This window comes from Rhinolophus sinicus, linkage group LG04 (assembly GCF_036562045.2).
Source record: "Rhinolophus sinicus isolate RSC01 linkage group LG04, ASM3656204v1, whole genome shotgun sequence".
In the NCBI taxonomy this organism is placed as follows: Eukaryota; Metazoa; Chordata; class Mammalia; order Chiroptera; family Rhinolophidae; genus Rhinolophus; species Rhinolophus sinicus.
In genome coordinates this window covers 44135770-44148889 of record NC_133754.1, presented here as the reverse complement: position 1 = coordinate 44148889, position 13120 = coordinate 44135770, and the positions used below count along the sequence as shown (strand labels likewise).

General features: G+C 40.4%; 1 protein-coding gene across 34 annotated transcripts in view; it reads left to right on the top strand.

The window, feature by feature from the left end:
* DOCK9 (dedicator of cytokinesis 9) overlaps window positions 1-13120 on the top strand; it is a 256028-nt gene that overhangs the window by 155006 nt on the left and 87902 nt on the right. For 33 of the 34 annotated variants that reach the window (XM_074329465.1, XM_074329468.1, XM_074329454.1 and 30 more), the window contains exons 10-15: window positions 4237-4311; window positions 5613-5753; window positions 6055-6261; window positions 6659-6781; window positions 10314-10396; window positions 11002-11124. In XM_074329465.1, coding sequence (XP_074185566.1) covers window positions 4237-4311; window positions 5613-5753; window positions 6055-6261; window positions 6659-6781; window positions 10314-10396; window positions 11002-11124 — 752 coding nt within the window. The remainder of the gene's footprint in view (window positions 1-4236; window positions 4312-5612; window positions 5754-6054; window positions 6262-6658; window positions 6782-10313; window positions 10397-11001; window positions 11125-13120) is intronic. The other variant, XM_074329449.1, reaches the window with a different exon arrangement.

The following is a 13120-nucleotide window of genomic DNA, read 5'->3' as shown; positions in this document are numbered from 1 at the left end:
GTTGTAATAAGTAAAAATATGCAAAATTGTGTGAAGAAGGTTAACCTTCCCCTTCGTCCTCTATTGCAGCATTCCTGAGAGCACCGAGGTTATTAACCCACTGTAATTCCTCTTTCACCAAACTAATTGCTCATAGAAACATATACACACGTATGTAGTGTTTTAGGTTTTTTTTTTTTTTAACTATGCTCATGATATATATACATTACTCTGTAAGTTGTTCTGTAAATTAAAAATATGTCATAGATGTCCCTCTGGGCCATAGAGGATCTAGTTTACTCATTTTCATAGCTGCGTAATATTTCAGGTATGGGTGTTGCACAGTTTATTCAGCTATGAAAATGAGTAAATTAGATCCTCATAGATGGAGGGACATCTATGACATATTTATAAACATTTAGGTTATTTTTTATTTTTAGCCTCTACAAATAGTGCACAATAAACATCATAACATATTTAGAAGCGTAAATACATGTGCTCTTTTTTCAGTAGGAGAAACTCCTTGAAGTGGGATTTCTGGGTCAGAGGTTATTGTGTTTTTAATTATTTAAGTACTGACAGGTTAATTTCCTAGTAGGTTGTAACAATTCACATTCCCATTTTTCTGCATCCACACCAAAGGAGTGAAAAATGGTATTTTGCTGCTTTATTTTGTATTTTGCTGCTCAGTAGTAATATTTTTCATATTTTCATATACTTATTTACCATTTAGGTTTTTTCCCCTCTGTCTTGCCTATTCATATGTGTGTGTGTGTGTGTGTGTGTGTGTGTTTTATTTTGTCTAATAGTTCGAGAGTCTGGGCTCTAATGCCAGACAGCCTCAGAAGCCAGGCTTCTGTGTAATGCTGTGAGTTCTTAGACAAAGTATTTACTCCTCATGCCTCAGTGTCTTCTCTTTTAAACAGGATAATAATAGCACCAGCCTCCTAAGGTTGTACAGTTTAAATGTACACTTTGGATGATACCTAGCAGAGAGATGTTGACTATTATCAATAAATATTCATTTTTATCATTATGATGCTTTCAGATATTCATTATTCCCTGGCAAAGCCCTGCCCGTCCTGAGCTTCATTTTCTTACTGTCCAGGTTTTATTTGCTAATTCCTTCAAACACTATCCATCAGTCATCCCTCTGTTTAATGTACCCTAGACCTTGGGAGGGGTGGGAGGTACTTTAAGAGGCTGAGTTTGCTTTTTATCTGTCTCATAGCAGAGCTGTCAATGTATGTTGACACTTTCAGGTTAATTTTACATCTAAAGTCGCCCCTTCTTTCCCCTTAAGTGGTTTCTCCAGTGAAGAGTCTATCTCTCGGCTATTAGTGGCAACATCAGGATGCTCTGAGTTTATTTTGGCGGGTTGTTTGTTTTTTCTTTTAATGTGTCTGCATCCCTGTTTGTCCTCTAAATTATATGGAGCTCATAGCAGTCGTTCTTGCTTTATTCATTGCTCGCCTCCTAGCCCAGTCAGCTTGAAACAACGAGCATCGGTCAGCAGGGCACCAGGAATTGCACGTCAGCACCCATTGCTCCCCTCCGGTGTCTGGGATCCCAGTATTCCCCTTTGTAGAAGGACTCGAGCAGAAATGCAGGAGCAGAATGCGTTCCTGCTGCTGGTGGCTCACAGCAGTTGGTACCGATGTGTTTGTCAGGAAATGTCATGGGCTATATACAAAGGAAAACAAACTCCATGGGTGCAGTTAAGTAGGTTCTACGCGTGCATGTTCTGGCTCTTTTGATGTGAAAAATGAGGAAAGGTGATAGGCAAGATGGAGTTGAAAAGCTGTCCCATCCCGCACATGGAGCGAGCCTGCCTCAGCCACAGGCACCTGTTTTCCTGTGAGCATGACCACACGGTTTGTAGGAACACCCCTGAACCTCCAGGCGCCTGAAAACTCTCCGAGTTAGCATCAAGATAAATTTTGTTGTGGCAAGAGATGAGCCATCATCTTGTTCAACATTTTTACTCAGATAAAATGGGGTCCAGGGAGGCTAACTAGTTCATACTGCTAGTTAACAACCGAACTACAACTAGAATCCAGGTACTTAATTAGTATTCTGGTGGTCATTTCATTTTGCTAGACATAGACAGTTGGTTAAATACAGAGGGTGCCAAAAAAAATGTATACACATTTTAAGAAAGGGAAAAACTGTGTTAATATGGTAACACTCAATATATGCCGATAACAAAAGATGAATACAAGTCATTTTTTTGGCACCCCCGGTATAGTCGGGATAGAGTTTGGATCATTGCTAAGCACTTATTAAAACAGCTATATGCCTAAGAAAATTAAGGTGATGCTCAATTTCTCATTATCCATGATTAGAAATGGAATAATAGACCTTGTTTAGCCACCAGCAGAGGATAAGACACCCTCTCCACTGTGGCTGTCACTGACCCATCACGTGGAGAGATGTGACTTTGTGGCAAGGAGCAGAGAGATGAGAGAGGACATTCTATTCTGACTTTATAGATTTAACCATGGAGATTGAGAGTCACCAGGACAGGATATAGATGGAGAGGCATGAGGCATGAGAAATAATGTGGCTGGAGACGACGTCTAACTTGTGGGTATCTTAGAAGCTTCTTTCCCAGACCCCACTCTTCCAGCCCCCATCTCTGCCACCATATGTGTCTTTCCCTCAGTGGCGTCTCTTCTCCAAGTATGTAATTCCAGCCTTCCTCCCTGCCTTGTGCTCCAGTTCCATCTCTAGCTGTCTCCTGAATGTTTCCAGCTGGGACTCCCACAGGCATCTGCAAACTCCACGTTATCACCTTCTCCACAAACCTGCTTTTCCCCCTGACTTATCTGTCTCAGTCAATGGATTGACCTGTCAGCAGGCTGCCCACGCTGGGAATGTGGGATTTGTTACGGGCCTTGCTTGTGTGAAACTGGGAGGCAGTTGTGATGACCCCGGAGAGACCACAGGGGCTTCCTCGTCTTTCCCTTTGGAATCCACTGCCTCATACCCACCGGAGTGATACTTCAAAATACAGCACTGGCTATTTTATTCCCTTGCTTAAAATACTGTAGGATTGTTTGGATTCTGAATGAAATCTCCATTTGTATGTAAATCTGTCTTTTACATACAAATCCCAGTCTCATTTCTCGTTTTCCATCACCATGTTCAGTCCTAATGAATGACTCAGTCATTACTTAGGTGTGACCTGTACCTTTGCACCTGCTGTACTTCTGCACCTTCTCCTAGGATGCCCTTCTCTCCTTTCCCGGCATGTGCTTGGGCCTTCCTTCCCCTGGGAGCTTTTCCCTGACTGCCACCTCCTCGTCAAGATAGCTCTCACTGTACCTTGGGCTTTCTTGTGCCATTCTCACTGCCTGTTCATAGTCCATCTTCCCAGTGAGTGTTCCTTGGGGATAGGGACTTTGTTTCCTTCATGTTGGTGTCCCTAGTGCCTGACACATAACAGGTGCTTAGTAAATATTTATTGAGTGAATCAGCAATGCCCCCTCTTGCCTGCCATACACACCTATGATTATCCTTAAAGATCTGGCCTAGATTTCTCTATCCCACTATTCAAAGCATATTCCTTTCTCTCCCTTTGCTTGTATGTTCAGTCTCAGGTAGACCCCAATCCTTTCTACCATGTAGGCTCATTTCCATGTTCAGTGTCTGATCTGTGCTGTGCATCCGTTTCATTCAGCCTGAAATGTTCATGTTTTCTTCCTTTTCGCTGTCTCAATTTCACCCTTCATTCAAAGCCTGTCCCCTATTCTGCTAACTTATGAAGCCTTTCTTCCTATGTATTTTTCTTTCTTTCTTTCTTTCTTTCTTTCTTTCTTTCTTTCTTTCTTTCTTTCTTTCTTTCTTTTAATTAAATTAATTAGGGGTGACAATGGTTAGTAAAATTACAATAGGTTTCAAGTGTACAGTTCTGTAATACATCATCTCTATAAGCCTTTCTTGATAGTAATGCTTAATTATTCTGTTGTTTTCTTTGTACTGTTTTTGGCTCTCCAGTTGATTGTCAGCTGCATAAGGGCAGGGATCAGGTATTAACCTCTTTTTTCCCCCACAGCACTCTCACTGTGTGCTGTATACTTGACAGTCTGTCCTTGTTGATTGACATGCAGCTGACTCTCCAAGATGAGGGCAGAGTTGTCTGGCAGCCTGGCTGTTCCAGATGGGGCAGTTTTCAAACATATTTGGACACCTCTGTAAGAAAAAGTTCTGGTTTTGTTTTTGGTAATTTTTATTTTTTGTTTATTTTGTTATCAGAGTACCAGAGAAGCAGAAATCAAACTGAAAAGTGAAAGCAGAGTTAAACTTTTTTACTTGGACCCAGATGCCCAGGTAGGAACTATTTTAATGTTTAAAATTTAAAACTAAGTTTGGGAAAGAAAACGTTTGACAGATTGTTTGTTTATTTACTTGTTTGTTTGCTTATTTATTTTGGATTGATAAGGTATGTAACAACAATATAGAAAATTCAGGCGGAAGAAGAAAAATAAAAACAACCTACAATCTCATTACCATAGCACAACCGTTGTGAATATTTGGTATTCAACAGATTGTTGAAAATTGAGAGAGATTTATCCAAAGACATTTTCAAGCCCCCAAAGAACATATAATTTACCCTATAGAATAACTGTCAAAAAATAACAAGCATTGCTGCAGATGCCCAGTAAATAGTGATATTTCCTGACTAGCCTGAGCTCAGGCCCAAGTACAAAGGTTTGCAGTACACGCGATCCACATCTAGGTCCCAACAAAATCCAAACCGCATGGAGGGGCCTCCATGGCTGCCCACAAATAGGGTTGCTCTGAGGGGATGACAGTTCTGCTCTTTTTCCTTCTGTATTTTTCCCCTCTTCATTTGTGGTCTTTTTTGTAGAACTTCTTTTCCCCCATTTAACTTCAATAATAAATATTTTTCTAATGCTTCTTCACAGACTTCATAACCCTATATTTATTTTTTGGTTTCTGAAAATTTTTTATTTGTTGTAGTAAAGTATACATAACATAAAATTTACCATTTTAACCCTTTATAAGTGTGCGATTCAGTGGCATTAAGTACATGCACAATGTTGTGTAACCATCACCACCATCCATTTCCAGAACTTCTTCACCTTCCAAACAGAAACTCCTTCTGCATTAAACAATGACTCCCCTACTCCTTTTTCTCATCCCTAGCAACCTCTGTTCTACTTTCTGTCTTTATGAGTTTGCCTATTCTAGGAAACTTACATATGTGAGATCATCCAGTATTTGTCCTTTGGTGTCTGGCTTATTCCACTTACCAGAATGTTGTCAAGGTCCATCCATGCTGTAGCACGTGTCAGAATTGTATTCCTTTTTGTGGCTGAGTAAATATTCCATGGTTTGTAGACACTACATTCTGCTTATCCATTCATCTGTTGATGGACACTGCATTGTTCATGACCATAATTGTTAAGCTCTGCACGATAATCCATTAAGTAGCTAGATCATCGTTTGACCATTATTATAAACTATATAAACTTATAAAACAGTAACACTATTTTAATGAGTATATATGGCTTTTCCATATTTTAGGCAGTTTTCTTAGGATACATTTATGATGGGACTTTTTTAATGTGAGCATAATTATTTATACATTTGCATTTCTTTTAAAGAAGCTTGACTTCTCATCAGCTGAGCCAGAAGTGAAGCCATTTGAAGAGAAATTTGGAAAAAGAATTCTTGTCAAGTGCAATGATTTATCTTTCAATTTACAATGCTGTGTTGCCGAGAATGAAGAAGGACCTACCACAAATGTAATTTTCCTTAAAGATTTTTAACAAATATTCCAAGGTTTCAGATGTGCCCATTGCATGACATGAAATCCTAGCTCCTGGTGTCAAGGAAGCACGATGTTTAGATCAGGATGTGGAGGGTTGTTCAGCCTTCAGGGACAGGATGTTTATGACAAAGGCCAGGGATCAAGGCTATTTCTCGTTAGCAGTTATTTACATTAGTCATAAAGAGGGCTAGTAATTTCTTCTTGGGTAGCAACATCCTCCTTTTCCCTGAAAATGTCAGCTATCGTGATGGTCTGGATTGTTTTGTTTTGTTCAGGTAGAGCCTTTCTTTGTTACTCTGTCCCTGTTTGACATAAAGTACAACCGAAAGATTTCTGCTGATTTCCATGTGGACCTGAACCATTTCTCAGTGAGGCAGATGCTGGGCACCACGTCCCCAGCTCTCATGAACGGCGGCAGCAGGCAGAGCTCACCTGCCCTTCAGGACATCCTTCATGAAGCCTCCATGCAGTATCCGAAGCAGGTAGGGAGTATGAGCCCAGCAGCCATGCTACTAAGACTGACTTACCTTGCACATGCTATGCAAATACATAGAAACTTTGTCATGCACAATTGGGTTAAGTGAGGCTCTTGATTATATTGACAGCATATCTAAATTAAACAGTAAAAGCAAACAGAGAGAAGTGCTTTTCGATTTCTCATTTATTTTTCCTAAACTTTCAGCTAGTTGCCTCCGCCACCCAATAGCCTATTTGAGCAGATGATGAACTATTTGATCAGTTAACCAGTTTGGCACTGGGTGCTTCTTAATAGCTACACTGTTTCGCTGTTCTTTGCTGCTTTAGAACCTTTACTGTTCATAGGACGTGTTTAACATGGCTGTGAATTCGACTCACTGGAAAAAATTGTTTGTCCCCTAGGGAATATTTTCAGTCACATGTCCTCACCCAGATATATTTCTTGTGGCTAGAATTGAAAAAGTCCTTCAGGGGAGCATTACCCACGGTGCTGAGCCATACATGAAAAGTTCAGACTCTTCTAAGGTACGGATGACTTTTATGCTTTGTGGTGATAAATAGCAATCGGAAAATAAAAAGGGTTCTCTTTTGAAGTAGAAATGCTTAAAGAAATCAAAGTTAAACCATATTTATATTTCAAAAGATATAGACTACTGTACATAGATTTATTCTTATATTTAACCTATGTATCTGATTTTCAATGAAAAGTAGTCCTGTGTGTAAATAAAGTGCTACATTTGTCTAGACTATCCTGATATATCATGAAATAATTTGCAAAGGAATTACCAGTTTAAAGTAAACTGTTATTACAAAGTACATGCATTATATTCAGATACAGTTCATCGACTTGTTGCTGTGTCTCTCGGGATCTGGAATTATATTTGGGTACATTCATGCTCAAATATGAGACAGAAAACCAGACCGACTAGGAGATGATCTGGCTCAGATGTTCTGGCCGGTAGTAGTGGTGGTTCAGGTCTATGTGTGTTTTGTCAGTTGGGGCAGAGTGTTGGTGGCAGAGGTGGAGCGACCATAGTTAGAAAAGGGAAAGAAACATACATGATGTATGTTTGGTGTACGAGTGTGTGCAAAGCACACGGGAGTGTGTAGGTGTGGGTGTACCGTAGTATACCATCGGATTATTGAACATTAGAAGTCATCTAGTCCAAGACCTCCTTTCACACTTTAGAAAACTGAGGCTTACAAAGTTTAGTTACCTACTCAGTGTCCCACAGCTAAAGTGACCAAAGGGCAGTTAACTGTCACTTTCTAGCACTTTGAGCTACCTGGTTAGAGGAAGCTGTTGAATGCTGTCCCTGCTAGTTTTACAGTATTTTTAGTTTAAAAAAAATTTTTTTGTAAGTGGTGACTTGAGAGATGGCCCTGTTAATAATCAATGACCAAGGACTGGTCAGCAGAGGAGGAGACACCCCAGAGGCTTAATGGAGGTTCACTGAGCTGATTCAGAGCTTTTTTCTCTCTGTGGCCACTGATACATCACAGGTGTGTCTACCGAGACGCAGGACAGCCCTTAAAGAATAGGTCTAGGAGTCAGACACCTGGGTGCTGAGCACCTAACTGGCCGGGATACCAACTCGGTGACAAATCATGTCACCTCTCTGGGCGCCGGATGTCCCACGTGTAGTTGAAGGATGATGCTATTACCTGCCCCTGCCTTCCTCTCAGGGATAGTGCTAGGATCAGACAGATAGTACAGGACAGAGCTAATATGGACACTGCAAGTCACTGAGACATGTGGGACATTGTTATCAGTTATTACAGCCCCAGTCAAGGAAAAGCCCATTTACCCAGGCACATTGTTTTAAACAGTATGCCTTCCTGGCTGATAAAAGCTGAGTAAAGTTGGGTCTCTGGAGAGAAGCTGTTTTATTTTTTAAATCAAGTCTGTAAAACCTTGGATGAGAAGCTCTTTTAGCTCTTTCATGGTTTGATTAATAATCAATGAAGGCCCAAGATACATTTACTCCCCTGACTGTGTCTGTATGCATGACACTTCCAATTTTGCTACTTCTGCCTGCCACGTGCAGGGTTTGAAAGGTGGCAGCTCATGTTGGTGCAAAATTACATGTCGCTGTGGACTAGACATTGTATTCCACACTTCTTGTCCATTTGAGCATCTGCTGATGTCTGCTCTTTCTTCATCACTTACAGGATGTAAAGCTCAGCCACATACACACCATTCTGCCTATTCACACCTGCAAAGCAGTCATTTAAAGCAGAGATTAAGACTCAACCATCTCACATCAGATTAGAAGGTTTGGCAGGGATATTACAGAGGACAATTGTTTTCTGTTTATCAGAATTGTCTCCTCCTGTTTTCCAAGATGCTCTAGGACATCGTTTGGAGTAAATTTTTGTTTTAGAGGAAATTTTTATGAAAAGTTTCTTTAGGTATCTCCCACGAATAGATTCTTTTTAAAAAAGAAAGAAAAGGGAAAAAAAACCTAAAGGGCAAACATGAGTTTTTCACTCTGACTTTCACATACATTATGTTCCATTTGCACCCTTGGGAAGTCTGACAGCTCAGTCCTCATTCACTGCGGGGAAGAGTGAAACTTATTTGAAGACTGTTTTAGCTTTACTTTCTATGCAAATACTGCATTTTACTCCACAATGTAGTGAGTATTGTTAGAAGCTAAAAATAATGGTTTCTACCAAAATTGCGACTCCAGGATGGTAGGCCATTTTACCCTATGACTGCATACCTTCGAACATAACCCGCTGGAATAAGGGAGGGAGGGACTAGATGGGCTCCTGACATCTGTTTCAATCAAGACGTGTTTTCCAGCTCACTCATGAAGGCAGCAGTCCCCACAGTGTGATTACGGTAGAATCATAATGTTTTGTAATGGGAGGGGATAATGAAAAGTGTAAACCAAGCCCTTTGTTTTTAACTGTGGAAAGTGGAACCCAAAGAGGTGTGATGGCTTATAGGTTCATAGGGCTGGTTTCAATTTGACTTAGAGACAGACGGCTCTATTGCTCTACTTGTGAGCCTTCTCGAAGAGCGCTCTAAAACCTGGGGCACACAGATCACGGGCGGTCTTTTCAGATGCAGGTTCTGACCCAGGAGCTCGGGGGTGGGGCCTGGGACTCTGCATTCCTGACACTGTCCCATGATGCTGATGCTGCGGCTCTGCATGACACACACTGGGTCATAGGCACTAGGTCACTTGTCCCAAAATCGGTTCAACTTTGATGTACTTAAATAATGTAAAAGACCCTTCAACACGTCACTTGAATCAGTCAAACTTTGCATTGGTAACAATGCAGCACCCCAGTACAAGCAAATTTGGGGAAATTAAGCACCATGTGCTTTAGTAATACGGATATAGTTGATTAACAGATGTGCCATGCGTACATGTTAGGCCCGAAGCAAATCTTCCTCACTGTGCACTATAGCGGTAATAAGTCAACCCATAACAAGCCCAAATTGATCATTAGAAAGTGAAAATAACAGCAATTTATACTTAGAAAGCAAGACTATAGCAATTGAAAGCCCTGGCTAACGTAAGTCAACACCTGTAATGTCTTAATAATGAATATTTATTCGCAAATTATGGGACTCTGCACAAGCCAGTGCACGTTAGGAGCTGTGAAAGCTTAGTATTCTCATTAATGTTCTCACTTAAAGTCTAGTAATGGGATATATTTGGGTATGAATACCAAGGATTAGTAATTATTGATAGTTCAGTGACTTATCATAAGTAGCCTTTATTCATAAAGAACAGTGAGAGCCTATGATAAAGCACGCTCATTGCCTGTGAAAGCAATATTTTGGATAAGAAAAGACATGATATTTTGGAAACAGTCCTCATCCTATGTTCATTGAAAATCACTGCTAGAGAATGCATTAAACAGAATACTCTGCACTGAGTGTAAATCCATCCATATTCATTACCGCCAGATGTGCTTTTCCGTGCATCTGATACTACAGGAAGTGCTTATTTGATGAACATGGATGATGGTTCTTTACATGCAAACTCTCCTGTCAGGGATGCAGCGTCTCATTATCATTTATTCTCATGTCCTCAAGGTTGCTCAGAAGGTGCTGAAGAATGCCAAGCAGGCATGCCAGAGACTAGGACAGTACCGGATGCCATTTGCTTGGGCAGCAAGGTAAGGGGAACATCTCTTATGCCTTTGATATAGATATATGGATGGATGGATGGATGGATGGATGGATGGATGGATGGATGGATAGACAGACTTATAGATCGACTGACCTATTCTGTCTATTGCAAAGAGGGTTTAAATGTATAAAACTGAAAAACAAATAAGCCCCTTATCTGAGAAATCATTTATTAGAGTCACAGAAAGGAAAGATGCTGGTTGGAAGGTAGCTAGGTAGAACTGGCAGGATGAACAGGAGTGTATGTTGCAGAGATGGTATTCCAGGTTCCAGCCACATGTCACCAGCTGGGAGTGGGGTGGCAGCCCGGTGAGGCCGGCAGAGCCTCTTTATTTGTTAGCTCTACTTCTTAAGCATTTGCCGATGTGTGTTGTTTCCTAAGCACCAGCCATTTGCTGGAAATGTTTTCTATGTAAATTGGGTTAGTTGTGTTCATCCTCATAAATATCTTCCGTGTTTTTAGATAATGACATTTCTGTTGGCTACAGCCGACGGACTAATAATCAGTCTTCACATAGAAACCAGAATTAAGTTGTGGATTTATTTTGGTCTTTTGGAAACTCCGTTTAGAAATGTTGTTTGGTTATTTCAGGACGTTGTTTAAGGATACATCTGGAAGCCTTGACAAAAATGCCAGATTCTCTGCTCTCTACAAACAAGATAGCAATAAGCTCTCCAACGACGACATGCTCAAGTTCCTCGCTGACTTTCGGAAGTGAGTCTCAAGGCCTTACTTATTTCCACACCTGAAAAATAGGAATTGTTTGGTGGGGAGGGAGGACGTGGGAGTAGTCTTTTCAACTGCTCCACTCAAACAACATACGACATGTTGGGTGACCGTGGAACTTTACCTCAAGTCCTTGGGAAGGAACAGAGACTTTAAACTTGGAAGAATAACCTGGTTAATTTGAATTCTGTAAAGGATGTTTTTGGTGGTCGTGTGAAGTGTGGGTTGGAGGTAGAGAGGAGCCTAGGGAGGAAGGAGACAGTTGAGGAACCTTTGGTAAGAGATCGGAGGGACTCAGCAAAGCCGCTGCAAGTGGAAATAGGAAGAAGGGGACTAATTCAAGTCTTGTCAGAGAGGCCCACTTACTACTTTGTTTCCTGATTGAGTGTTACGATGGGAGGAGAGAGAAAAATGGGTGGTAGTCTCAGGTAAATAACACCCAGGTTTCTGCCATGCGCAGTGGAGTGCCCAGTGGTACTATTAACTGAATGGGTGATGAGTGGAAGGATAATAATTTATATAGTACTTATTGTTTATAAGCTTTGTTCTAAACGCGTTCCCCATATTAATGAAGCTTTAGTTTCCTAGAGCTGCCATCACAAAGTTCCACTAACTGGGTGTCTTAAAACAGCGGAAATTTATTCTCACAATTCTAGAGATTAGCAGCCCGAAATTAGAGTATTGGCAGGGCCCACGCCCTCTGAGATCTCTAGGGCAGGATCTTTCCTTGCCTCTTCCAGCTTCTGGGAGCCCCGGGTGTTTCTTGGCTTATGGCATCATCACTCCAATCTCTGCCTCTGTTTTCACATGCTGTCTTCCTGTGGGTATCGGTCTAAATTTTGTTCTTCTTATAAGAACACGTCATATTGGATTAGGGCCAACCCTAGTGACCTCATCTTCACTTGATTACATCTGCCAAGACCCTATTTCCAAATAAGGTCGCACTCATAGGTACTAGGGTTAAGACTTCAACGTGTCTTTTTGAGGACACAATTCAACCCATAACAACGTGGTAAAGAGAGGTTAAGCAATGGTGGAAATCAGTCTGGCTGAGAATCTGCTCTTATCTACTCTGTCATAAGGAATTCATTTCTGAACTTATAAAAACTGATTTCCTTTGCTAGGGATGTGGGTTTTAGAATTTTTCTGGGAGAATTCTGGGAATGAGAAAGAACTGAGGGTTATTAACAGATAATGAAATAAAAAGAATGGCCAAGAGCCAGCTGCTAATTAATTTATACCATCTGAACTTTTCAGTCTTTTTTTATTTGAAACACAAAACGCACACCAAAGAAACAATATCAGTTTGCCAAGAAGTCAAGAACGGCTGTTTTCACGTCCTTTAACTTCATTTTCACCTTTTTCTTACTTCTCTCTTTCAAAATAGAGCCATAATTAACATCTCTTCAAAACCTTTACTTACTTATATTGAGTAATGTATTGTCATACATTATGTGTTGTCATGTAATAATTATTGTCATGTGTTTATTTGAGTTCCAGAAAGTTTTAGCCTTTCTTATGGAATAAAAAGTTGTTTTCTTGGAAGACTCCAGTCACCTTTAATTAAACAGATTACAATTTTCCCTCACTAGACTCTCATACAATTCTCCATAACTGTGATGTAGGTCTGTATGTGCTCACGTGGGAAGGCAGACACACTATATTGTTCAAGAGGAGACAGTGTATCGATATGACTTCATTTTTGAAAAAATATTTTATATACATTTTTTTGTATATAAATGAAGGGATGGGTAGGCAAATAGCTGGCTAAATGGAAAGATAGACAGGCATCAAAATAGTCCTATAGGCTATACACCAAAATATTAGTCTGATTATCTCTGAGGGATGGGTTTATGGGTGACTTTTCACTTTCCACTTTATAGCTTTCTACATGATTTTACGTGGAGATTTTTTTAAACTAACATTTATATTTATATTTCAACACAACAAACAAGGAAGTTTTTTTCTACGTGATGGAGGTTGA